The 27,801-nt window shown below is 37.8% G+C and overlaps 2 protein-coding genes across 3 annotated transcripts in view; one reads left to right on the forward strand and one right to left on the reverse strand.

Annotated features, from left to right (window-relative positions):
- LOC125239841 (phenoloxidase-activating factor 2-like) overlaps nt 1–2,930 on the reverse strand; it is a 35,778-nt gene extending 32,848 nt beyond the window's left edge. Inside the window, 1 exon segment of the mRNA XM_048147560.1 lies at nt 2,811–2,930. Coding sequence (XP_048003517.1) covers nt 2,811–2,815 — 5 coding nt within the window. The 5' untranslated portion in view covers nt 2,816–2,930.
- A 4,358-nt stretch (nt 2,931–7,288) lies between these two features.
- Nucleotides 7,289–26,708, forward strand: LOC125239925 (phenoloxidase-activating factor 2-like). Of its 2 annotated transcripts, none has more exons than XM_048147699.1 (10): nt 7,289–7,425; nt 11,826–11,991; nt 13,146–13,260; nt 16,968–17,067; nt 20,065–20,177; nt 20,831–21,060; nt 23,024–23,208; nt 23,862–24,023; nt 24,910–25,145; nt 26,503–26,708. In XM_048147699.1, the coding sequence occupies exons 2-9, from the start codon at nt 11,826–11,828 to the stop codon at nt 25,072–25,074; spliced, it is 1,236 nt and encodes a 411-aa protein (XP_048003656.1). In that variant the 5' UTR covers nt 7,289–7,425; the 3' UTR covers nt 25,075–25,145; nt 26,503–26,708. The 2 variants fall into 2 exon arrangements, with proteins under 2 accessions (XP_048003656.1, XP_048003655.1); XM_048147698.1 differs by lacking the exon at nt 7,289–7,425 and adding an exon at nt 7,653–7,673 and having other exon boundaries at nt 24,910–25,148; nt 26,506–26,708.
- Nucleotides 26,709–27,801: the final 1,093 nt, after the last annotated feature.

Below are 27,801 nucleotides of genomic sequence, written 5' to 3' on the forward strand. Positions count from 1 at the left end.
ATGCTGTTAATATTGTTAAATAGGGACAGTAAAAGTCAACCTCGTACTATTATCTGTTCCTAATTTGCCCGGTCAAATATTTAGATTTTTTTATTTCCATATAAATATATTGGTGGTTTTTTTATGCTAAATATCTGAAATATTATGTGCTATTCATTTCTGCTTAAAAATATCTGTTGTTATATTTGCTCTAGAGCACGTTAGAAAAAATTCAAAAATTCTATATCATTAAAAAAAGTCTTATTTCCCGTCATATATTTAGGTGGCTTCGGGTTGTAAACCTTAAAACTGATTTTTTTTTACATGTGTCCACCATTAAATTACTGTGAGGTATTTTGCTGAAAGAAAACGCTTATTTTTTGGGCGTAGTTTTTTTTAATATCTTCCATTCCAAACTATTGGTGGATTCGAAAATATAGGTTTTTTAAATTGCGATTAAACGCTGTATATGAAAAAAAACTACTGTTGTAGAATTATTTTCAAAAATATCGCACCGTTCTTAGGCTAGATATCAAAAAGGTAATCACGGTCTATATCTCGGTCGATTTGATATAAGTCTAATGAGCACTGATATTTTACCCCGCCAGGCGGCGCCTGTGCAAGTGTCTAGGCATGTCACTGTCATTCATATGTGTGTGGGAGAAAAGTCATATCATCTTCTCGCTCTCACGTATGGACTAATAGGGTGGTGCCATCTGTCAACCTTTGAGTGTGCCTCCTCATGAGGTATATTGTGCCTTTTGTAAAAAAAAAAAAAAAAAAAAAAATAAGTAATTGACCTACGTAGTTGACAGAAGTCAATAAAAACAGGTTGTATACAATATTTTAAAGACTAAGTATACTCTGTCAAACAAGTCTGTCAGTAAATAAGAACAAAGAAAACTATATGCATCCTTTTCTTTAGGGTGCTAGAGAAAAGGATACCTATAGTTTTCTTTGTTCTTATTTACTGACAAACTTGTTTGACAGAGTATAAGTATCTATCTTTCATATTTCATTCAACAAACAACCCTGTTCCATATTTTATACGCCTCGTTCGTAACACCAACTCTCCCCACTCATGACCCAACTCGCCCCGTATCCGTCCCAACTCGCCCCATAAAAATACCCAAATAGTATCGTGCACATTAAAAAACCCTTTTTTTATTAACCCACGACGCAAAAACGACGGGGTGTTATAAGTTTGACGTGTCTGTCTGTCTGTTTGTCTGTCTGTCTGTCTGTGGCATCGTAGCTCCCGAACGGATGAACCGATTTAGATTTAGTTTTTTTTGTCTGAAAGATGAGGTAGTCGGGAGTGTTCTTAGCCATGTTTCATGAAAATCGGTCTACTATGTCGCGGTTGGAGGTTTTTTCAAAATGTTAATTTTGTGGTTAGGTTATAGCAAACCTCTTGCCATTGTACGGTATTTAACCAAACCAACACAATAGTCATCATGACGATTAAAAACATTCATAAAGTCACTCTACGTCTTTTCCGGGTAAGAATAGCTTTATTTTAATTTTATACGTGTTTTATACACATGTAAGAATATTGAATTGCTTAATAATAAAGAATAGGTTAAATAAGCCTGACATTGTGATAATAGATCGACCGCAACGCCGGGCCGTGCTCGTTGACATCACCATCCCCCATGATGAGAATCTCGTGAAAGCCGAGAAGGACAAGTCCAGTAAGTACCTAGACTTGGCTCACGAGATAACCACCATGTGGGATGTTGATTCAACGATCATTGTCCCGATAGTCGTTTCAGCGAACGGTCTCATAGCGAAGAGTCTCGACCAACATCTTAAGAGACTCTCGCTCGGTGGTTGGATCAAGGGCCAGATGCAGAAGGCGGTGATTTTGGACACAGCGCGGATAGTCCGACGGTTCCTCTCTCTGCAGCCCTAAGCACCGGCAGCTTGGGCCCTGCCCCGCTGCTGGCGGCACCCTAGGTTAGGTTTTTTATAATGTGTTTATATGTTTTATATTGTTTTGTAAGTGTTTTATTTTATTTTACTTTTATACTCATATTGTAAAAAACCTAATCTAAGAAAAGAAATAAATAAAGAATAGGTTATCTAACAATTACTTAAGGTCATTCTGAGACGATAATCGATTTAATGACTTCTAGTTCATCAACATTTTACGAGGAAATATCCTATGTTAAAAAAAATAGTTAAGTATGTATACCTACTGAAATTCTTCTAAAATAAGATCTACAATTTAAATAATTATATTTTTGTATTGTAGCGAATAAAAAAAAATTCTACCTATATTTCTTGTTACCATTACCATTTCATTCATAGAAATCATAGATGATAACCTAACCACAAAATCAAAATTTTGAAAAATCCCCCGACCGCGACACAGTGCACCGATTTTCATGAAACATGGCTAAGAATACTCCCGACTAACTCTGCTTTCAAACAAAAAAACTAAATCGAAATAGGTTCATCCGTTCGGGAGCTACGATGCCACAGAGACAAACAAACAAACACGTCAAACGTATAACACCCCGTCGTTTTTGCGTCGGGGGTTAAAAACCAAAACCCGGAGATGGTAGGTACTACCTACATATAACTAGCGCAATTCTTGTTTTGTATACACAAATCTCAAACTTAACAAATAGGTACAAAATGCAATCAAAAGTTCAAGTTTATATGGGACTTTATTGAAGACGTCACAAACTTGACCAACAGGTCCAACCAGCGATAATAAATAAATTAAAAACCAATTCCACTCTGTATATCTACAATCTATTATACGGAGTATACCTAAAGAAATTATAAAAACATGTTAAGTTATTTTACGAAAGTTCACTCACCTCATGTCAGTTAAAAGTAAATGTTTTGACTAGATTTTTGTAATTCAAAATGGCGGGTGGCGCGGCGACGGACAACGCTCGACTGCCTGCTTTGAGGAAAACAAACGTGTTTACTTGGAGTCGTTAACGAACGAGACGATATACTTTGATTATTTTGATATTTTATTATAACTTAATGTTTATGGCAAAGGAAAATGGCATATAAGGTCGTTTTGGTAATTTAGCATGTTTTAGAAAGTTACGTAAAGTTTATAAACTGGTAACCAGTTTTTAAACTTTTTTAGGGTTCCGTAGTCAACTAGGAACCCTTATAGTTTCGCCATGTCTGTCTGTCCGTCCGTCCGTCCGTCCGTCCGTCCGCGGATAACCTCAGTAACCGTTAGCACTAAAAAGCTGAAATTTGGTACCAATATGTAAATCAATCACGCCAACAAAATAAAAAACCGGCCAAGAGCGTGTCGGACCACGCTCAGTGTAGGGTTCCGTAGTTTTTCGTATTTTTCTCAAAAACTACTGAACCTATCAAGTTCAAAATAATTTTCCTAGAAAGTCTTTATAAAGTTCTACTTTTGCGATTTTTTTCATATTTTTTAAACATATGGTTCAAAAGTTAGAGGGGGGGGACGCACTTTTTTTTCCTTTAGGAGCGATTATTTCCGAAAATATCAATATTATCAAAAAACGATCTTAGTAAACCCTTATTCATTTTTAAATACCTATCCAACAATATATCACACGTTGGGGTCGGAATGAAAAAAAAAATCATCCCCCACTTTACATGTAGGGGGACCCTACACTGTACCCTAATTAAACATTTTTTTCCATTTTTTATTTTTGCACTTTGTTGGCGTAATTGATCTACATATTGGTACCAAATTTCAGCTTTCTAGTGCTAACGGTTACTGAGATTATCCGCGGACGGACGGACGGACGGACAGACAGACATGGCGAAACTATAAGGGTTCCTAGTTGACTACGGAACCCTAAAAATGGAAAAAAATGTTTTATTAGGGTACCCCCCCTTACATGTACCTAAAGTGGGGGCTGATATTTTATTTCATTCCAACCCCAACGAGTGATATATTGTTGGATAGGTATTTAAAAATGAATAAGGGTTTACTTAGATCGTTTTTTGATAATATTTATGTTTTCGGAAATAATCGCTCCTAAAGGAAAAAAAAGTGCGTCCCCCCCCCCCCTCTAACTTTTGAACCATAGGTTTTAAAAATTTGAAAAAAATCACAGAAGTAGAACTTTATTAAAACTTTTTAGGAAAATTGTTTTGATAGGTTCAGTAGTTTTTGAGAAAAACACGGAAAACTACGGAACCCTACACTGAGCGTGGCCCGACACGCTCTTGGCCGGTTTTTGTATTTTTTTCCTTATCAGTTATAACTCTTATGGTGCCTAGGTATCTATAACAGGTAGTCTTGTACCTTTATTGCAGCTCTAAGTATTATATAAGTGTTCTAGCTAGGCACTTAAGCACATACAGCCAATACTATGTACATGCATACAGCCAATATTAAATTGTAAGAAGGACATTGAAATAAAAAAGGTACCATAATTAGCGCGTTTACACATTATCCGATACGATATCGGATATCGGACCGATCCCCGATAATCTTCGAGTTTTGCCTTTGAAATTCTTCCTACATCCGATGTGACACGTTACTAAAAGGTCTAAAAGGTATAAAAACGTAATTAGGTTTCACGGTTCCAAACCAAGAACAGTTAGTTACAACTTTTTAACACATTAATTTGCATTTAACTCTTATTAACATTTAACGGATTTCTTCATCTTGGTCATTCCAGTAATTGTAACATTGTCTTATGCTATTAAATGTACATATAAAATAGCCGCCAGTATTCTAACTTAAACGAAAATTAATTGAGTTGAGTCTCTCCACTCATTTACAGTTTAACAATATCAAAAAATGGCTTTAGTAAACCCCTATTCATTAAATACCTATCCAACAATATATCACACGTCGGGGTCGAAATGAAAAAGAATCATTCCCCACTTTACGTATATCGTCACTACTTTAAAAAAAACTTTTATCTTCGTCTGTCAATGAAAAGAAAATTATAGTAATTATGTATGGAATGCATGAAGACTTACTGCGTTTTAACTTTGAGGAACAGCGTGAGATACGAGATTTTTTAAAAGTAGTGACGATATATTACCCTAATAAAATATTTTTTTTACACTTTTTATTTTACCGTTGAGATTATCCGCTGACGGACAGACGGACGGACGGACAGACATGGCGAAACTATAAGGGTTCCTGAGCATTTCTTTTTTTTTTTGCCAATAATTTTTTTTTATTGTTTTAGGGAATTTTAGGTCTATTGTACTCAGAATCACGAGTACTTTCAATCTCACTGGGAGATTAAAAGTGTCCCAGAATTTCCATATTTTTTTTTTACTTTCCTCTTTTGTTACCCCATACAACATGTACGGAAAATGGTAACAAAATAAGAAAAAATCGTATGGAACAATTTTTTTAACTATTACTAGGATTGAAAAGGCTAGTAATTCTGAGTAGAAATAGCATATTTTTCTATATTTCTAATAGCATATACTTCATAATAGTGGCAAAAAAAAAAGAAATGCTCTCCTAGTTGACTACGGAACAATAAAAATTGAATGTAAAAATAATGTCTAGGTATGTTATTTTTATAACTATCTGATGCTTTGTATCGTGCATGGTATAATAGTACATTACGAATTTCCTTTTCATACGTATATCGTACAAAGTTTTTCAGTACAGATGGCCCTCCGAAGTTTTGACCTGACAAGAAATGACGCACTTGTATCGTAATGTACTATCAGCTGCAAAAGCGCATGGAGAAATTATGAATGAATTCATTGATAAATTCGCCATGCTCTTTTGCAGCTCGTAGCACTATAATTTTAAGTACCTACCTATATGTATGTTATTGATTGGTTTTCATGTCAACCAAAGACATATGTAACTCCGTATTAGACGGATAAAGTCTAAGAAAAAAACGTACCTCAAAGCCCTAGAGAAAAAGGTACGGTGGCCTAGATATGGCGTTGCACCTTTGGGGAACGCTCGGCTAGATGGCGCTAATATTTATATTTGACATTTTAACACATATCAAGCAAACAATATGGGCCAAATCGTCAAAACTGAGGTTCAAAAGTTTTAAGTTTGTGTCGAGAGATGGCAGTCTATGCACTGTGATTACACATTTTAGTTTGACAGTAACTCTCTATAAACTTCGATCCTCTTTGATGTCAACTTGATGTCAACATACTGGTTTGAAGCATTTAACCGTGGTTTTTGTCAAGTGTATGTGTCAACCAGTTCCACAGGGGACTACCCGCTACCCAAGAAACATGTTCATAATCGTAATATGCATGATAAACCACTACGTTTGGTTATAATAACTAATATAAACGGGAAAATAATTTATTTGTTAATTTAGCATAAAGAACATAATATTATCTTATAACCTAACCGATCAATTTTCAAGAAAAATGGCTAAGAACACATCTCGACTAACTCAGCTTTCAATAAAAAAAACTTAATCTAAATCGGTTCATCCGTTCGACAGTTACGATGCCGAATGCCACAGACAGACACACACAGAGACAGACAGACAGACATACACACAGACAGACACGTCAAACTTATAACACCCCGTCGTTTTTGCGTCGGGGGTTAATAAAACTAAACTATCAAATGTAAAATTATTCTAAAATAAACTTATTTAAAATAAAATAAAAAAATAAAATTACACTAAATAAATCGAAAATTAAACTAAAATAAATCTAAAAACGGCCCCTGTGGTATACAAACTATAATACGAACGCTCCACTAATCAGAACGGGGGTAAAAGTTTCAGGGTTCGGATTAAGGAGGTCCTGCGGGCCGATTTTTGAGTCTCACGCGTTTGAATTCAGAAAATTGTCACTGAAAATAATTTATAAGCAAGTCACCGTTATCGGCCGGCAACAGACAGTCTTAAATTTCATAATCTTAAAAAATCATAATCTTATAAAATCAGATCGAGTGCACGGATTCATACAATTTCGCAACTGTCCACACACAGTCTTATTTTTTAAGATTATGATTATCAGATTGATCTGACAGATTGCAAATAATTTGAATTTTAAGAATTTTATAAGATTATGATTTTTTAAGATTATGAAAATTAAGACTGTCTGTTGCCGGCCTTCAACCGGTATTTTACTGATAAAATCCCTTAGCGAGATTCAAAAATCGCCCTCCTGCACTTATTTGTGAGCATCTAATGGAGAAGATACGTTGCCATCTAGCTTAATAGGTAACTCGCTTGACGAGCACTGTCTTCAAGCTTACAAATATTAGCTCAATCAAGAACTCAGGGACGAGTTTGTGTAATCACAACTCATCGATAACCTCTGCTGCAAATAAAATAAGTACCTCCGCGAGTTCCTCACAAAGACGTATCATCCCGTCTGAGCAACATTCCGAAATCAACATTAAAATTGAAAGTCAAGGTTGAGTTTTCAATGAGCTGTATCTGAGGTCGTATCCCCACTTAATGAGGAAAATAAGCTACAATACGTTCCGAGAAGTAGTGTGGTGTGTGAAGTGGCAAGGTTGGTATAGTGCTTTTTTGTGTTTATATAAACTACGCTATGTTTATTCATTAGTCAAAATAATATATTAAATTGAAAGTAAATTTTGCGAACGCTACCTTATGTTGCCGGCTAAATTGTGTTACGTTTTTCAGTTAAATAAATGTTACTGTTTTGTAAAACCAAGTTTATAAAGTAATTAAACGATTCCAGTTTTAGTGATAAAACTCTTTAGTTATTTTGTATGTAACTTTTTATCGTTATTCGAGGTAGGTAGGTTATTTTTTTGCGTGAGTACGCAAAGGTAGAAACATTGTCAAAACATACATAAAAACACACACTTAAAAAGTAATTAAACCTACACAAGCCAATTAATCAAAATAATAAATAGGTACCTAAAACAGTTTGTAATACTAAAAAATATACTTAATTATTTAATTATTTGACACTATGTAAAGCTGTTAAAGTCATCGGTGTATTTATTAAAATGTATATAATTAAATAACAATGTATTTAAATCAATCAATGCCTTTTTATTGTTAGGAAATGAATAAGTAAATTTAAAAAATATATAGGTATTCGATACTACTAATTCAGTATCCTATATTAGGATATTTTTTAACCTACTTGGTAGGTATTCATGACACGATTGTTATTGTTTCCGAATTAAACATTTTAAAATACCCGCAATTTATTTTAACTAAAAATATAATTTTGCACGGATAATTTTAAATGTGAGCAAATTGAGATTTTTTTTATATAAGTAGGTATGTATGTATAGTTACATTGGTAAGTATGTATAGTTTTACCTAAATATCTACAAGATGATTTGAACATATGTAATAGGGCTTGAAAGGTCATATTTCGGTTATCATAATATATGTTTGTTTACAATAAATTATTATTAGCTCGGAGAGTAAACAGAATTTTAGGTTAAAGATAAGTATTTACCTATTAAAGCTTGTACATTATTATGTATAATTGAATCGTCATCCTCCTGGCGTTATCCCGGCATTTGCCACGACTCATATGGGAGCCTGGGGTCCGCTTTTGACAACTAATTCCAAGATTTGGGGTAGGCACTAGTTTTTACGAAGTCGACTGCCATCTGACCTGTCATCCCGAAGGGTAACTTTTTTTTTTTTTTTTTTTTTTTGTCAGAGGTGGAGGTAATCCTCATTGGATACTGCCAACCCGCTTATGGAATTAGTCCGGTTTCCTCACGACGAGTATAATTGTATATTCTGTAAAGTTCATTGACGGAGGTATTGCTAGGAATAGAACAAAGGAATAAAAATGCATATTTTTTTGGACTATCCATACCTACCTATTAAATTCGCCTAAGATTAATACCTCTCGATCAACTATTTTCTGAGAGTTGTCGGAACTCTCAAAATCGAATACTGTTTTAATTAAAGCAGCCTAACAAAAACCATTATTAATAGTTTAATAGCTCTGAAACTGGTTGTGTATAATGTGTCTAAAACCTGTTGTCTGTTTGCGATCTTTTATTTGCTCAAGCGTCGGTTCTTCTAGACTTGTTGCTGTAGATACTTGAGATGGATCTTTTTTATCGTTATTTTGTTCTGTCGGGCGAGAGACAAGAGCAGTATAAGTAGTTTATTATAAGAAATCTTTTAGGAAAATATAAGTTATACTATTAGGTAGGTAAGTATGCTTCAGAGACGGCACATAAAATATAGAAATCTGTTTTTTTTATACAGGATGTATTTATTGAGCGATAATCGTGGTTCCTATTTGAGTAAAACAATCATATTTTTTTTAATTTATAAGTTTTTTTTATTAGCCTATAAGGTGTCCCACTGCTGAGCAAAGGCCTCCCCTTCCTTTCTCCAGTCCTCCCGGTTTGATGCCCGCTCTTGCCAGTCTCTGCAAAATACGTCGAGATCGTCCCGCCATCTCTTCTTTGGTCGTCCTCTGCCCCGGCTATGCTAATATAACAAAAAAATAAGTTTTTTTTTTAATATTTGGTGGAGACAACTGTAATTTTCTACAATCAAGGACATAACACTAATTGTAAACATAAAAGGCCATTTCTCAAAATTTTGGCACCCCCGCCTGTCAATACGCTTATGTTAGAAGTTAGAACTTTTTTTTAGTATACAATATCTTCATAAAAAATCATCAGTTTCAGTACATATTCAAAGACACTTTTTACATAGAGGCCTGATTTTTAGAAAACGATTTATATTATATTTATTAAAAAAAATATTGCTCGCGGACCTCGCGGTACAACAATATTGGACTCTTTCTCTCGGGTCTCAATATTGGCACATGCGGTTAAACAACTACTTTCCCATACAACCATTTCAGTCGCAAAATCTTCAAATCAGTAACTAACTGTCAAATGTGACATAACGCGTGGTAACGGCGTGCAAACAATGCGACCGTATTGATACAATAACAAAATGTAGTCGTCGTGTGCACTCGTTACGGTAACAAAATGTGTACGAATTTGTGGCTGTCAATGTCACTGTCAGAATGACTTTTAACGACACTTTATTAGTCGACGTTTGCACACATAACGGTAACAACATGTGGACGAATTTGTGGCTGTCATTGTCACTGTCAGAACGGTTTCTGACAGTGACATTGACAGAATTTGTAGACACATGTGTAGGTCTGATTACCGAACTGCTCCTAAACCACTGTATCCGCAAATGACAATCTGAAATACGAAGGTTTCTCAAACTGTCTTGTGAAGTTGTGGACTGGTTGCTTTGAATCATTTAAATATGAGCGAATTAAATAATAATAAACGACGACGACCATTTAAGCACTCTTCGACATTTTATAGAAATGTGGGAAAGTTAAGAAAAGTGCAGAATGATAATACAAATAAATAAGCACTTTATAGTTACTTAATGTATTAAATATATAATTTTTAATTCTTATTGATAAAAATGAAGTGTAGTGTTGCTTTACACAATAAAAGTAGGAATCAAATGAAATAGAGTATTTACTGTGATATTAATAGAATTTCTGTTGCGCAATGATAGTTTTTTTTCAGTACAGATGCTGCTTTTTTTAACGCAGTAGTGCGAGCAAATCAAGCAATGATTCATTTCTTGTCTGGTCGAAACTCTTAGCTTAGATTTAGGTACTGAAAATCGTCGTACGATACACGTGCGAAAAGGACATTCACAACTCGTGTCGATTTAAAACACTCCCTTCGTTCGTGTATTAATTTATTGCTACTCGTATCGATTTTCCTCTTTTCCGCACTCGTATCTACAAGTATTTTGTTTGGGTTACAAAAAAAACACATTATTTACTCTACTACGTTTTATTTATGTCTCTTTAACATTACAAATTTGTAGACACTTATCTATACAAAAATCTTGACAAAAGAAGTACCTACAGATCGCTGAAATGAATGTTGATAGTAATATTAATGAAGACTACTTCAACAAGTGTCAATTGTGAAATGCCGCACAATACTAGTTGCTCTATAGAAGACCATAATAATATGATCCCCGATCCTTTACAACCCAGCAGCTCGGTACGCACGTTACAATTTTTTTTTAATCTTCTTTAGTGAGGGCAACTGAGTACGACGGCATATTTAATTGTTTATAAAGTTTGAGGATACCTGAAAAAAATGAATACAAGAAGCCATTCTGCTTTCGGTCACGCGTGTACGCTGCGACCATTTTGCGACCGTTTGTTGACCGTTTGGTGACCGTTTGGCGACTGTTTTTTACATGGAATATTACCGTCTTAATCCATATTTTAACAACTTTATTGGTTTTCTAGGCATTATTTTTATTATTTCAGTATAGTATATGCACCAGAGCACTAAAACTTCACCAATCAATATACATAACACGCAAACACCGAGTAGTCAATAATATTATTACTGGTTAAACTGAGGTAAATTGATGGCGCGTTGATAAATTTAGACTTATTTTATGAAATCACTCGAGCAATTTAATTGGCCATGGTAATTAGCCCACATTATATTACAAATGCAAACAATATTTATCTTTAACAAATTCTTACGCCATTACATTTTAATGTCAAATGATTTTATTTCTTTTTTACTTTGACGTCTCTAACAGTCGCCATTTGAAAAGAATGAAATGAACGAATGATTTTGGGAAAGTAGTCGCCAAACGGTAACAATGTGTGCACGCGTAGTGCACACTTCTGTCACTTCTGTGACCATTTGTGCCTGTTACCAATCGTCCCCATTTGGGTCGCCGCGACTAAACGTCGACCGTACTGCGACTAAGCATTGAGACCCGAAGACCTGTGTGTACACAAAATAGGAGGATTTGCGTAGGAACGGCGACCGATTATGGTTATATGGGTTGCCGCCATGTAAAACAAATAACTATAACCCTTTTGTAAAACAGATTCCAATTTTATTGTGCATTTATTGTGTGATTCTTTTCCAGATGTACAAATTCCTCTCAATCCTGGTGCTCCTGGCATCATGCTTCGCCCAGGACAACGGCGGTGACCTGGAGTCCATCATTAAACAGCTGCAGAACCAAAACGGTGCGACGCAGGCGCCGCAGTCGTCTACTTTAGTGCCGAGTATAGTCAACAATAACGCCGATGGTGAGTCATAGATGGCGCTGTTATTTATTTAGTTCATGTACAACTGTCAAAATTATTTATTTATTTATTGTTCAGAACACATACAGTCATATATCAAATAACATAGGTAGCAGACATGTATAAGGGATAAAAGACCTGAAGGTTCATAAATGTTTTAAAAAGTAGGGTATATATCAAAAACATGCAAATGCGTCTTACCGAGAAGAAAAACATATGATAAATTTACTTTAGCAACAAAAGTTTAGATCTAATATGTCCTTATAAAGCTGGAAATGAATGCATAAATGGATCGATGTCATATAAATACTCATTGTAATTTTTAGATACATTATGTAGAAACATCGTGAGGAAACCGGACTAATTCCAATAAGGTCTAGTTTACCCTTCGGGTTGGAAAGTCACATGGCAGTCGCTTTCGTAAAAACTAGTGCCTACGCCAGATCTTGGGATTAGTTGTCAAAGCGGACCCCAGGCTCTCATGAGCCGTGGCAATATGCCGGGATAACGCAAGGAGGATGATGATGATGAATCCATATAAGTTTTTATTTGTAAGATTTTTGGTATGTTGTAATTAATGAATTGGTTCTGATTTCTGAATAAATTACGGGTATGTTATGATAAAAAAAAAATTAAATAAAAAAATAGTGCGTGGCGTCCCTATCCGATAACAGATGTCGGACCGATATTCCACACATTTATTACAGGCGCCATCTTGGATTGTTTTTATTGAAATCCTTCCGATATCTGATATCGGATCGGATAATGTGAAAACGGAGTTACACAAATCAATCTATCCCCAAACTAAGCAAACCGTGTACTGTCTGTGCTACGCGAAGACATAAATATGTACAGCCAACCAATCGGAACATAGGCCACTGTAGAACTATGTCATAGTGACGTTATAAATCAGATTGTAAGAAATCTCTTACTTCTTGTCATTTTGACATGGTTGTAGAAGTGGCCTAGGGTTCTAATTGGTTGACTGTTCCTACATACTTAGGTATATAGATAAATTCATATATAATATTACTTATTATTAGACCTAGATGTCGTTGTAATTCTTGTAATTTCCTAAGGTTCCTTGGCCTAAAGCTATCATAATCGGAATATAAATATTTGGAAAATTGATTCAAAACAAAAACTGTACCTTTCAGATGGCGACAAGTCCTGTTTGACAGCAGACAATCAGAACGGAGAGTGCGTTCCGTACTATTTGTGCGGTGCCAATGATACCATCATCAATGATGGCGTCGGGATCATTGACATCAGGTGAGTGATCATCTGAACATTTGCCCACTGGAGCCCGATTTTTGAGTCTCACGGCGTTCGAATTCAGAAAATTGTCACTGAAAATAATAGGCAATTCACCGTTTTCAACCGGTATTTTAGTGAAAGTGAGACTCAAAAATCGGCCCCCTGTTGGTAGTTTAACTCAACTTGCGCTCTCGCGCTCGAGTCAATAAGTTTCGCTAGATATATTATGGATTCGCGCGCGAGCACGAAATGTGTGCTGTGCTAGACTATGTGATCAGCATCATTATTATTATTGGCAACGAATGTAACAGAGTAGTTCTGATTCTCACAAATACACTAATGTGGGCATTACACATCATATAGCTATGTCCAACATTAAAGTTAAGCATTCAAAGCTCTTTATGCAGAGGGTAGACTCTGGATGGAGCAAAAAGCTAGGGAAGCTAGGCAAAAGACAACTCCAAATTATAACCGGGGTGTTCACAGGCCATTACGGGGTCAAAGGAATTTTGGCCAAGATGGGACACGCTGACAACAGTGATTGTCGCATGTGTGGCGAAGAGGAAGAGACCGTCAGACATCTAATGTGTGAATGTCACGCCCTCGCCAGACAAAGAATGAAGAACTTTAGAGCAGGCTACCTGGCACCGAAGGACTTCAGAGAGCTACTCGTACCCATGAGCCTCATCATCCGATACGTGGAGATGGTCGAGAAGCTCCTGAATAGCTGAAGGATCTTAGGATCGTAGGGGGTAAATTGCACAAAAGATCCCGATGGGTCGAAGTGTATCCGTAAGGGCCCCCGCAGATTTAAGATAAGATAAGATAACATTAAAGTTAGCGGAGGCCGCTGGAACTACAATTTGACACCTTATACCTACCTACAATGAATATGGAAAAACCGACTAAATGAGGGCAGCACCAGTCGTACACGTAGAGAATATGTATAGGCTGGACAATTAATAGGAAAACGACAAAAAAGTTAATTTGTATAGGTATACAGGGCACCTGACTCGACAAATTTTTTGGAGGATTTGTGGTGTAATTTCCTTCCTTTTCGTCCTTGGATCCTTGGTCCTAGGAGCCACCGGTCTGGGGTTACGACATAGAGTATATTGAATAGTATGGTATATAGTTATCAGTCAAGATTTTCGAATGCAGCGCCATCTATTATTAAGTTACGACAACATTTCATGTGACTTTCCATGCCTAAAGGTTCCTTTCAGAACATAAAGCATGTGAGTTTTGAATGATTCACGGTTATTTTCATTAGACTTATATTGACCGGGATATAGACCGTGATTACCTTTTTCATCATGATTTCTTTTGCATCATGATCACGGAAAACTTTTCCGTGGTCATGATGCATGCAACTGCGGCGAAATATCGGGAGCTCGACAAAAATCAAAAAGGTAATCACGGTCTATATCCCGGTCAATATAAGTCTAATAAAGCATGTGGACCCTTTAAACATGGAACGCCACATATCTATGGCGGGATTTCTAAAAAGGTCATTCACCAACCAGTCACATTAAGAGCGTTATAACATTTCGGCGTCGGGCGAAATTAGGTATTTTACCCGCCGCGCGAGTCCAATATGCCGACCCTTTCTAGCACGTCTTATCACTCGCTCGCACTACAATAATGGACAAAACAATCTTGATCCTTCCTATGGAATTTTGATAACAACCACAATCTACTATCTCGATATAAACTTTCGATTTCTAATAAACATTATTTTGTACGAAAAGACTAGAATATAGCGCAAAATAATATTAATTACGTTAAAATTTATTTAAAAATTTAACGTATAGGTAATAATTATTTAGTCATATGGTTCATTGGTACTGGTGACCACCATCTGTCTCCATCATCAGACCCTGCGTATCACTTCTTGTCAAAGGTCTTGTTGAGACGATTTCAATGAGCCTACACACGAAGTGGTTTAGTTCCATGGTTCATCGGTACTAGTGACCACCATCTGGCTCCATCATCAGACCCTGAGTACCAGATTTTGTCAAAGGTCTTATTGAGACGATCCCATTGAGCCTAAATACGAAGTGGTTTAGTCATATGGTTCATTGGTACTGGTGACCACCATCTGGCTCCATCATCAGACCCTGAGGACCACCTCTTGTCAAAGGTCTTGTTGAGACGAACCCAACGAGCCTAAACACGAAGTCGTTTACTTACATGGTTCACTGGTACTGGTGACCACCTTCTGACTCCATCATCAGATCCCGAGTACCACCTCTTGTCAAAGGTCTTGTTGAGACGAACCCAACGAGCCTAAACACGAAGTCGTTTACTTACATGGTTCACTGGTACTGGTGACCACCTTCTGGCTCCATCATCAGATCCCGAGTACCATCTTGATGTGTCTTATCATCTTGACCGTATTGTAATTTTCACATATTTATCATCATAACGTTGTAATACTTTAACATTCAAACATAACAAAATATTACAAAAGCAAATATTTACGGATCTAGGATCAAATTCGTTGGTCGCTGTTTACACACACACAATGCGAGGATAGCCCGTGTATAAACAAGGCGTCCGACCCACACAACGATAAATATTCTCGACGTTTGCGATGAAAACTCGGAGAGCGAAGCAACATACGTCTCACCTCCTCTAGCTCCGGCGCGGCACTGAAATCGCAGGCGTCCGTCGCCGGTAAAATAGCGACAGGAAGGCTAGTTTTCAAAAAATTGGCAAAAAATCATGATAAAATAATATAACGACAAATGGATAACAGCAATTTAAGCACATTGTGCAGATTATTTATATACTAAAATAACTTCGATAACATGTAGATTTTCGGAGAAATGATCACTTGTTTCGATGTATTTTCAAGACAAAATTGAGTTCGTTTTACTTTCAATTTCTCAATTTCAAAGGATTAAGTGATAAATATTGTTTAATGGGCCTAAAGTACAAGATATTAGAAATTTAAATTTACCGCATTTATGAGAGTGAGCTTATCAAATTGTACATAATAAGAGCTCCGAAATCTGTGCTTCGCGCGGTTTTTCCTAAACGAGCATCAGAAAAAAAATCATTACTAATTGAAAAAGCTTTTTCTTCCATATGTTTTTTAATGAACCGACAGTTAATTAGATTTTCTAACTGAAACAAGTACTTTTACTGTCTTTTAGTATGAGTAAAGTGTACAATTTTGCCGATAAATATTGTACGTTTTTAATAAATATCTGAACGCTATAGCGCTCTTAATAAATATCTGAACGCTAACTTACTTGCCAAAAGAGATTACAATAATAAAATTTACAATTTAAATACATGTAATTAACCATAGAATGCCGTTCGCTAGTTTGCAGGTGGTACAGCGACATCTAGCGAAAAATGTGGACATCAAAAAATACTTATACATTTTACGACAACAAGTCATTACCTAGTTTGCGGGGGTAACAGTGACATCTAGCGAACATCTTGCACTACGGCATATAATTGTTTTTCACGCCCTCTATCATTAATTTTCCTAAACATATCCTAAGTACATCGGATTTACTATTTCCTTTGACTGAAAACACCGTGGGTTACGATTTTTTTTCCTAAATCAACCAAAATCTGATATTCGAAGCCCCATAACTTTTTTTGTATGGAGTTACAATTAAAGACATTCAATGAAACATCATCATTTCTACATTCAATATCGGATAACGTGAAAACGCTCTAACAGTAAATTCACCTGTTTTCAGAGTGAAGGATGGCGAATGCAAGTCCTATTTGGACACATGCTGCCTGCCGCCAGACCGCAAGACTCCTGATAACCCCATCACACCTGCGCCTCCTGTCAAGGTAACCGTTACTGTTTACTGTACTCGTAGGTTATTCAAATTACAATTTTTCGCGGGTCGCGGGTTCGAACCCCGGCTCGCACCAATGAGTTTTTCGGCACTTATGTGCGAAATGTCATTTGATATTTGCCAGTCGCTTTTCGGTGAAGGAAAACATCGTGAGGAAACCGGACTAATTTCAATAAAGTCTAATTACCCTTCGGGTTGGAAGGTCAGATGGCAGTCGCTTTCGTAAAACTATTGCCTACGCCAAATCTTGGAATTAGTTGTCAAAGCGGACCCCAGGCTCCCATCATGAGCCGTGGCATATGCCGGGATAACGCAAGGAGGATGATGATTCAAATTACAATTTTTCATTAATATAATTACTTTGCCATCGACAGTAAGTTAAATCGTAACGCCTTGCCGGAGCCATTTAAAGACGCGGGTTTGCAAAATTCTTACGCCCAGTTACACACAATGTTTTTCATCACACTTGCAAAATAAGAAAATATGTAAGACATTTTTTTTTATCCAGGTGCCGTAGCCGAATGGCATTTTTGCGACGCGAAACGAAAACGAAACGCCGCGAAAGGTAGTCTGGCTCTGTCGCGCCAATACACACGACACGAGCGATAGAGTTAGATATCTGAGCAATTACCGTTAAGTTTGTACATTTAGATCACGTCTCCGATTTTGATAAAAATTGGTAGGCTGATAGAGTCCATGATGCAGAGCAAGATCCATTAGGTTTCCCAAAATGTCCTATAGGTTGATTGTATGTAACTTTCCTTTTTTGTTACCGAAAATGTATAGAAATCTGGTAACAAAAAAGGAAGGTTTCATACAAACTACATAGGACATTTTGGGAAACCTAGTGGATCTTGCTCAGCATCATGGACTCTATCAGCCTACCAATTTTTATCAAAATCGGAGACGTGATGCAAATGTACAAACTTAACGGGAATTGCTCATCTACGAGCGTTTCGTTTCGTGAGCGTTTGTGCCATTTGGCTACGTACAGGTATTTCCAAAATACAGTTTCCTCGAATATTAAAACAGAAGCGACTGACCGTAACGGCCATGACTTTTAACTCATTATTCAGTCCACAAACTTATCATTGCCGTTCTCAGGGGCATTGATCGAGCGATCTCCGAACAATTAACACGTGGTTGCCTTCACAAGTTGTTTTGCGAGCTGCATACATGAATTTGTCGGCCTTACATCAACTAGAAGTCATTATATTGCTATTAAGTTGATGACGAATATGATTATGATGCAATTCCGTAGCTGTATTGTGCTTCCCTATTTTTTAACCATATTGAAAGGTAAATACGTACCTATTGCTTGTGAGCAATCCAGTAGGTACGTTACGTCATCATCCGCTGTTCTGTTCTAGGAAAAAAGACTTGTATTTGTGGTGTCACATACGCGTTGCTTATATACCCTTTGGAATTGTACTCATACAATAGTACATTACTACAGAGGCCGGGACAAAGGGGGTTGCCGGCCGAAGACATATAGACGGATAGGTCTGAGGCGGGCAACCCCATTTCCCGCCGAGGTATGTATAGTGCTTTTCTCAAACATGGTATGAAATAAATAAAGTCTACTGAAAATAGTAACTTTGGATGGCTGTATCTCCTAAACGGTGCGTCGTAGCGCAAAAATAATCGAATTTTCGTTCCCCTTTGATACCCCGTATACGCTTTAAAAAAAACAAAAAGTTAAAAAAAATAAATAAAAAAAAAACGAAAAAAATTTTTTTTGTATGAAAACGCACCCAAAATCGAATATTGTCTAGGGCCCGTACCAGTTGCAGTCGGCACGTCTATAAAGCCCCTTATAGTTTTTTTTTAATTGGCTAAATACCTGGATGTTATATCACAATTAGGTATCTGTGTTTGGAAATTAAAAAAGAAGACTGCCGGCCTTGGCCTGCAAGGTTTGTATGAAATTCCATTATCTATCAATCGTCCTAGCCGCACCTGCAACGTCATACTTCGCTGCCAATTATAAGGCACATAACATCAATATTTCATACCATGTTTGAGAAAAATTATAAATCCCCATCTATTCTAATTCTCAGATTAAGTAAGTTTCAGTGACCAATTTAATTGCCAGAGTTTTGCGAAAAAAATATTTAAGAACATACGATATTTTGCAACTGGCCATTTAAAAAACGTTACAAGTTTTCAAAAACTCCGTTACTACGTTCTGTCAACCTTGTGTTGAGCAAAAGCCTTTCTTCGTGTACACCACTTATCCCGGTACTGGGCTAGGTGATCTCGATTTAGCCATCCAACGACCCAACGGACACCGTCACACAAGAATCAATCTGTCAACATTTTCTCTGCCGGCCAACGTGCCTCGCCCAATTTATCTAAACTTGGTAATGACGTCACCCACGTCACTTCTTAACATTCTTAAATAAGAGAGAAATGAGCAGTGATCGGTTTTTTGGATTCGACATGGGGTGAACGACCTCAATCATTATGTTAGTATGGATATGCCCCGGGAATCCGGGCTTAATGTTGTTAGAAAAGGCAAAAAAATATGTACAATGTCCACAATGCCAAATGGTTTTATTGCTCAACCAAAAATATAAAGCAACATTATAAACTTAAACTAAAAATAGTACATAACGTAATAGGTCTTACTAACATGCGATTTCATAACCACTATAAATCTCTCCAACAATTTAAAAATGTGAACTCTTTAGCTTTGATATTCTTACAATAAAATTTAGAAAAACAATTTAAATTTAATGTTCGGTTTGTATAAATATCATGATAGATGTAAGGTAATACTTTGTGGAGGTTCTAATATATTTTGCTTAATAGAGTGTAGAGATTAGGAAAAGAATAGAAGTTTTTGTCTCAACTGGTTGCCATGTAAAAGTAAAAAGTTCCTTAGAGATAATTTCGTCGTATCAATTAACTTTTCTACTTGATATCCCGCGAGGGTGAATCCAAAAAACCGATCACTGGAAATGAGAGATAATTGTTATTATTGTAGGAACGAGAAGGTTGCGGCTGGCGCAACCCTGACGGGCTTGGCTTCCGTATCGTAGGAGCTGCTGATGGAGAAGCCAACTTCGGAGAGTTCCCATGGATGGTCGCCATCCTTAAGTAAGTATATATAATACTAGCTTTTACCCGCGACTTCGCTCGCGTTAGAAAGAGACAAAAAGTAGCCTATGTCACTCTCCATCCCTTCAACTATCTCCACTTAAAAAATTACGTCAATACATCACTCCGTTTTGCCGTGAAAGACGGACAAACAAACAAACACACACACTTTCCCATTTATAATATTAGTATGGATCTTTAAACGAGCATATACCAGCGATCTCGGAAACATTTCTAACGATTTCGCTGAAATTTCTTATGTGGAGATCTTCGGAGACATATATAACTCCGTATAGACAGATAAAGTCTAAGAAAAAAACGTACCTCAGTACCATACAGAAAAAGGTACGGTGGCCTAGATGGCATTACACCTTTGGGGTACGCTCAGCTAGATGGCGCTAATATTAATATTTGACATTTTAAAACATATCACAGCAATTACCGTTTGTACATTTGGATTACGTCTCCGATTTGGATAAAAATTGGTAGGCTGATAGAGTCCATGATGCTGAGCAAGATCCACTAGGTTTTCCAAAATGTCCTAGGTTGATTGTATGAAACTTTCCTTTTTTGTTACCGAAAATGTACAGAAATCTGGTAACAAAAAAGTAAGGTTTCATACAAACTACATAACAAAGAATATTTAATGTCAGGATCGAACCAGTAAACGACAACGAGCCAAACGGACAGAAGCTCAACGTGTACGTCGGAGGTGGCTCCCTCATTCACCCCAGCATTGTACTAACGGCGGCCCACTACATTGCCAATGTCAACCAGCTGAGGATCCGCGCTGGAGAATGGGACACTCAGACGAAGAACGAGCTATATCCGTATCAGGACCGCGATGTCAAGGAGGTGGTCGTGCATAAGGACTTTAACAAAGGTACGTAAGACAGGGCTAGAACTTTTTTTTTATACTACGTCGGTGGCAAACAAGCATACGGTCCGCCTGATGGAAAGAGGTCACCGTAATCTATGGACGCCTGCAACTCATGGAGTGTCACATGCGCGTTGCCAACCCATTAGAAATTCGTACATTTGTTTTGCTGTGTTAAGTATGTCATGTTACCTTCCTTGACTTCTCAAACTGAACAAGATCAATGTGAATTAAAACCGAAATAAATTACACATATGAAAGAAAAAGTGACCAAGTCCTCTGGTGCCTGAGGCTGGAATCGAACCAGCGTACTTTCCAATCGCGGGAAATGCCTCTTAATCCGCTCGGCCACCCAGGTCACAGCTGTCGAGGTCGAAATTATCTCTCATATGAGTAATCTATACAAGGACTCGTAGCGCCCTCTGTCCACCCCTAGGGCAGAACGGTATGGTTCTTGCCCCCCGTGTAAACCAAACTCAGGTTGGTTTCGACACAGCTCGAGAGATGGCGCTGCTAAATCAATTCTAATGAACACAAGTTAAATTATAATCTATTGAAAATATTTCAACTTGTGCTGTCTTAAAGTAGTCACACTACTATGTATATAAATTAAAACCGAAATAAATTACACATATGAAAGAAAAAGTGACCAAGTCCTCTGGTGCCTGAGGCTGGAATCGAACCAGCGTACTTTCCAATCGCGGAAATGCCTCTTAATCCGCTCGGCCACCCAGGTCACAGCTGTCGAGGTCGAAATTATCTCTCATATGAGTAATCTATACAAGGACTCGTAGCGCCCTCTGTCCACCCCTAGGGCAGAACGGTATGGTTCTTGCCCCCGTGTAAACCAAACTCAGGTTGGTTTCGACACAGCTCGAGAGATGGCGCTGCTAAATCAATTCTAATGAACACAAGTTAAATTATAATCTATTGAAAATATTTCAACTTGTGCTGTCTTAAAGTAGTCACACTACTATGTATATAAATTAAAACCGAAATAAATTACACATATGAAAGAAAAAGTGACCAAGTCCTCTGGTGCCTGAGGCTGGAATCGAACCAGCGTACTTTCCAACACACAACACGGGGGGCAAGAACCATACCGTTCTGCCCTAGGGGTGGACAGAGGGCGCTACGAGTCCTTGTATAGATTACTCATATGAGAGATAATTTCGACCTCGACAGCTGTGACCTGGGTGGCCGAGCGGATTAAGAGGCATTTCCCGCGATTGGAAAGTACGCTGGTTCGATTCCAGCCTCAGGCACCAGAGGACTTGGTCACTTTTTCTTTCATATGTGTAATTTATTTCGGTTTTAATTTATATACATAGTAGTGTGACTACTTTAAGACAGCACAAGTTGAAATATTTTCAATAGATTATAATTTAACTTGTGTTCATTAGAATTGATTTAGCAGCGCCATCTCTCGAGCTGTGTCGAAACCAACCTGAGTTTGGTTTACACGGGGGGCAAGAACCATACCGTTCTGCCCTAGGGGTGGACAGAGGGCGCTACGAGTCCTTGTATAGATTACTCATATGAGAGATAATTTCGACCTCGACAGCTGTGACCTGGGTGGCCGAGCGGATTAAGAGGCATTTCCCGCGATTGGAAAGTACGCTGGTTCGATTCCAGCCTCAGGCACCAGAGGACTTGGTCACTTTTTCTTTCATATGTGTAATTTATTTCGGTTTTAATTTATATACATAGTAGTGTGACTACTTTAAGACAGCACAAGTTGAAATATTTTCAATAGATTATAATTTAACTTGTGTTCATTAGAATTCATTAGAAGATCAATGTGGTCGCATATTATCTATAAATAAAATTTATTCCTTTATCTCTGCATTTTCCTATACTATCTAGAGGTTATGGGCCCATCACGCTTCCACTGCGCATCAGTTGACCTCTTTTTCCGTTAAATCGTTAAACCAAACGGCATTCAATCAATTTGGAAATTCCACTCCAGGAAACCTGTTCTATGACATCGGCCTCCTCTTCCTGACGTCGCCTGTGGACGCGGCTCCTAACATAGGAGTGGCCTGTCTGCCTAACCCTGGCGTGAGAGCTGCCGCCGGCAAGCGATGCTTTGCTAGCGGCTGGGGAAAGGATCACTTTGGAAAGGAGGGACGGTACCAGGTCATTCTCAAGCGGGTATGTTTTATTTATCTTAAATAGTATTTTTTTGCATGCATAATTATCGTCATTGATATCGCTGGTGCGAGGAAACCCTAAAAGACATGTCCTCACTCGATGTACCCAACCGGCGTGAAGTGGGGAAGGATTGGGCAGAGTTTCGATCTCTTGTGTCGGAGGCCAAGATCCTTTTTGGGTCGCTGAGCCAGTGAAGTATTATTTTTTGCACGCATTTAGTGTCTATTCGACAACCTTATCAAGAGATTTGAAGCAGGATCTTGATCGAGTGTTTGATCAAGGTCTCGGTTTAAGACTTTTGATGATCAGGCGGAAACAAAGTCATAACGAACTTGGAGTTCAGGCCAAAAGCTGTTTCGGTCCACCGAAACAGCTTGGTCACAGAATGGACGAAACCGAAACAGAATGACGTATCGCTTTACGTTTCCCAAAGCGATTCGTCCATTCTTCCATCGGTTTTTGTAACGAGGGACGATGGACAGAACTTAAGCCTTTTTGGGAACGATCAGTAATTATTAATCTTTACCAATCGTCCGTGCCCCACCATTGTGCTTATATGCGTCGCTAGATCCTCGTCGAAAGATAAGGTCAATGTGATCAGCCTTAGGTACAACAACATTTTGTGTTATTTATATTTTTTTCCTTGGTTCCAGGTGGAAGTTCCAGTGGTGGATCGCGCGCGTTGCCAGCAGGAGCTGCGCAAGACCCGCCTCGGCAAATACTTCGAGCTGCATACCTCCTTCATGTGTGCTGGCGGCGAAGGTGATGACACGTGCAAGGGAGATGGAGGATCGCCTCTCGTCTGTCCTTCTGAGGTAAGTTATTACTCTCATCTTGCAGCAGAAACTACGTTAGATCCCCTTGGCAAATACTTCGAGTTGCATACCTTCTTCATGGGCGCTTATTCGACTTTGCTTTATAGCGTTGGGTAAGATCCGTTTTCGCCAAAAACACGAACAGTCGACCTGTCATATTTCACTCATACAAGCATAGTACGCGTTCACCTACACGAGCTAAGACTGTGTACTAGGAATGCGCCTCTTTCTATATATTTGATCGCCAGTGTCCGAGGTGTGGCTAAACTGTGGAATGAATTTGTCGGCTGCGGTGTTTCCGGACCGATAAGACCTTCAAGTCTTCAAGAAAAGAGCGTACACCCATCTTAAAGGCCGACAACGCACCTCCAACACCTATGGTGTTTCGGGTGTCATCAGGCGACCTGTGTGCTCGTTTGCCTCCTATCCCATAAAAAAAAAAATTGGCGACACCTTACACAGATCAATATAAATATAAATACTTAAATAGATAAATATATACTTATATACATAGAAAACATCCATGACTCAGGAACAAATATATGTGCTCATCACACAAATAAATGCCCTTACCGGGATTCGAACCCAGAACCGCAGCTCAGCAGGCAGGGTCACTACCGACTGAGCCAGACCGGTTGTCAAAAAAAAACAAGTATACTCTGTCAAACAAGTCTGTCAGTAAATAAGAACAAAGAAAACTATAGGTATCCTTTTCTCTAGCACCCTAAAGAAAAGGATGCATATAGTTTTCTTTGTTCTAAACTTTCTGATTAACAACCTAAGTACTGTAACACGTCAACAAATTAAATTAGTTACCAGTTCTTTGTTCTTATTTACTGACAGACTTGTTTGACAGAGTTTATGTAAAACTTCCATCGTTTTCCAGTACGAGAAAGACCGCTACATCCAACACGGGATCGTGGCGTGGGGCATCGGCTGCGGCGAACAAACACCAGCCGTGTACGTTGACGTCGGACATCTCCGCTCCTGGATCGACGACAAAGTCCGCGGACACGGATTCGACGAGAAAGTTTACACTTACCTCGACTAGATGATAATAATGTCTTAGGGCCAGCCGATTTTTGAATCTCAGCCATTCGATTTCGTGAAATTCGTGCAATAGTAGGGGAAGGTGAGGTATAATGATTCCCTTAAGGGAAAAACTTAACTGTGGCTAAAGCTGAAGACAAAAACCGCAAGATTTCTATTGTTGTAGGTAGTAAACTTACTTGACGTTGTAACTGCACACTTGTTTTTTATTATATGTGTGTATTTTTATAGTATTAGAGGTTTTTGATAAAGTTTAGTAAAGGATCATTTTATACACACCCTTGTATAAAATGATCCCTGGGGTAGGGGTAAAATAATCCCAGGGATCATTTTAAACCCGGCCCTTTATTTATTACGGCCCGGCATTTTATTACGGCCCGTTTGTGCAAACACTCTCGAGTTTTTTGTTGGGACAGTGCATATACTCGTCTCGTCAACATTAAATATCCGATGGGGTGGAAAATAATGTTTTGCTTGCACATTTGCGAAAGTCGAAAAAATTTGTCCACCACAGGCCTTATTAAAGGCTCGCGCCCGAGCAGAAGACATCGATTCTGGGGCACGCATCGTAATGTCCGGATGTCTACGTCTAAACTAAATCAACGAAGCCATTCAAGTCCAACTTTTCCTTTTTCTTCAGAAAATGGATGAGGTCAATTATTTCTGCCAGTTCGTGAGCTAAGCTTAAAACATCCTGTGTGGTCAGTCCGTACATTCTAGACTCCATGTCCTTAATGTAATCAACCAGTTCCTGTTCTTGTTCTAAGTTAAACACAGTTTGTTTGCGACCTAGCTTTTTAGCGGAGCCTACAGCTATTTTATTTTTACCTTTGGCTCTTTTTTTTAAAGCCATCACCGGGACCTTAAACTCTACTTGCAGTTTTGTAAGGCATGCCATCTCTGACGGCATCTAATGCCTTCTGCATTTTGTTCTTCAAGCCAATTTAGGCGATTACTTTTGCGTATATAAATTCGCGGCATGATCTGTAAAAACAACAAATACTAATGGGGTAAAATGATTCCAGGGATCATTTTAAACACATAGAAAGGCATCGTTTTGCCCCAAACACCAAATTTCTAGATATCGATCAAATTATAACCTTCAAATAACGCGTGCGGTGATCGAACATGGCTTAAATATTAGCTAACCGATATTAATACCCTCAAATAACACAATATTTCAATAAATACGAACATGAATAAAGTAATGAAAGTTCAAAAACAGGCTTATCTTAGATCAGAGCCACACTTTTTGATTATTTTTTAATAAAATCACGCCGAGCTCTCGCACCGCCATGACACTTGGAGAGGTGACTGGCTCAGGCGCGGGGAACATGTTTAAAGCGCATTTGGATAGATGGCACTAGTTGTCTCTGATTTAGGGCGGGGGATCGTTTGACCTCCAGGGATCGTATTACCTCACCTTCCCCTATCTCCACTACTGTTCGAGCCGATATGTAGTTTTGTTTAAGTTAATTACTAAATCTCCCAATGTCACGTACAGTCTGGTGCCATAGCCGAATGGCATTTCTGAGCATTTCTTTTTTTTTGTCATTTTTTTTATTTTGATTTGTTTAGGGAATTTTAGGTCAATTGTACTTAGAATCACGAGTACTTTCAATCTCACTGGGAGAAAAAAAGTGTCCCAGAATTTCCATACATTTTTGTTACTTTCCTCTTTTGTTACCCCACACAACATGTACGGAAAATGGTAACAAAATAAGAAAAAAATCGTATGGGACAATTTTTTTAACTACTATATGTATCTACGAGCGTTTCGTTTCGTGAGCGTTTGTGCCATTCGGCTATGTACCCAGAAATATATGACTTCATAGTATACTGAAATGTCATCGCATACATCAGAATTTAACAGCGCCGTCTTGACAATAGCAAAGACATATATATATGTAACTCCGTATAGACGGATAAAGTCTAAGAAAAAAATGTTTCTCAAAGTGCTAGAGAAAAATGTACGGTGGCCTAGATGGCGTTACACCTTTGGGTAACGCTCGGCTAGATGGCGCTAATATTAATATTTGACATTTTAACACATATCAAGCAAACAATATGGGCCAAATTGTCAAAACTGAGGTTGAAAAGTTTTAAGCTTGTGTCGAGAGATGGCAGTCTATGCACTGTGATTACATATTTTACTTCGACAGTAACTCTCTATGATACTCGATCCTCTTTGCTATAGATTTGAATCTGTATCAGTGGCAAATAAGACATAGAGAGGCAGACAGTTAGGTTTTTTATGTTCGCGTTATAGACCCTGTAAACTAGACCTAAATTAATGACTCCGATAGGTTCTTCTCTGTCTTGAAAAATATGTCTACAGTAAAAGTGAAAAATACTCAATATTGCAATTAAATAATGGCAGTTTTATGTTTTAATTTAAGCCGGTAATAAATATTTTTTTCAAATTTACAGTTCTTTTATTTTTAAACCCCTTTAGCTTACTATAGCCTGTCAACCAAATTTTGGCAGTAGCAATGTACATCAAACTAAAGTATGGTATCCCTATGAAACGAACAAAAACCAGCAATGTACGTCGAACAGCCACAGATATTTTTTTTTCAAGGGGCTCCCTCCTTCCTTACGAATTAGATAATGTATTAAAAAGGGACGGATATGTGCTAGTCGTTTCTCTTTTTGGTAGGGTGGAGATTTCCACAGATAAGATACAAATGACACGCGAATTTCCACCGATTTTCAAAACTAGTGTTGC

The sequence above is a fragment of the Leguminivora glycinivorella genome, chromosome 26, assembly GCF_023078275.1.
Source record: "Leguminivora glycinivorella isolate SPB_JAAS2020 chromosome 26, LegGlyc_1.1, whole genome shotgun sequence".
NCBI lineage: Eukaryota > Metazoa > Arthropoda > Insecta > Lepidoptera > Tortricidae > Leguminivora > Leguminivora glycinivorella.

What these genes read in the sequence shown, in the direction of transcription:
- LOC125239925 (XM_048147699.1), top strand. Translation starts at nt 11,826, where the DNA reads ATGTACAAATTCCTCTCAATCCTGGTGCTCCTGGCATCATGCTTCGCC. An exon ending in TGGATGGTCGCCATCCTTAA is followed by an intron (nt 20,178 to 20,830) that starts GTAAGTATATAT and finishes ATTTAATGTCAG; the next exon opens with GATCGAACCAGTAAACGACA. An exon ending in ACCAGGTCATTCTCAAGCGG is followed by an intron (nt 23,209 to 23,861) that starts GTATGTTTTATT and finishes CCTTGGTTCCAG; the next exon opens with GTGGAAGTTCCAGTGGTGGA.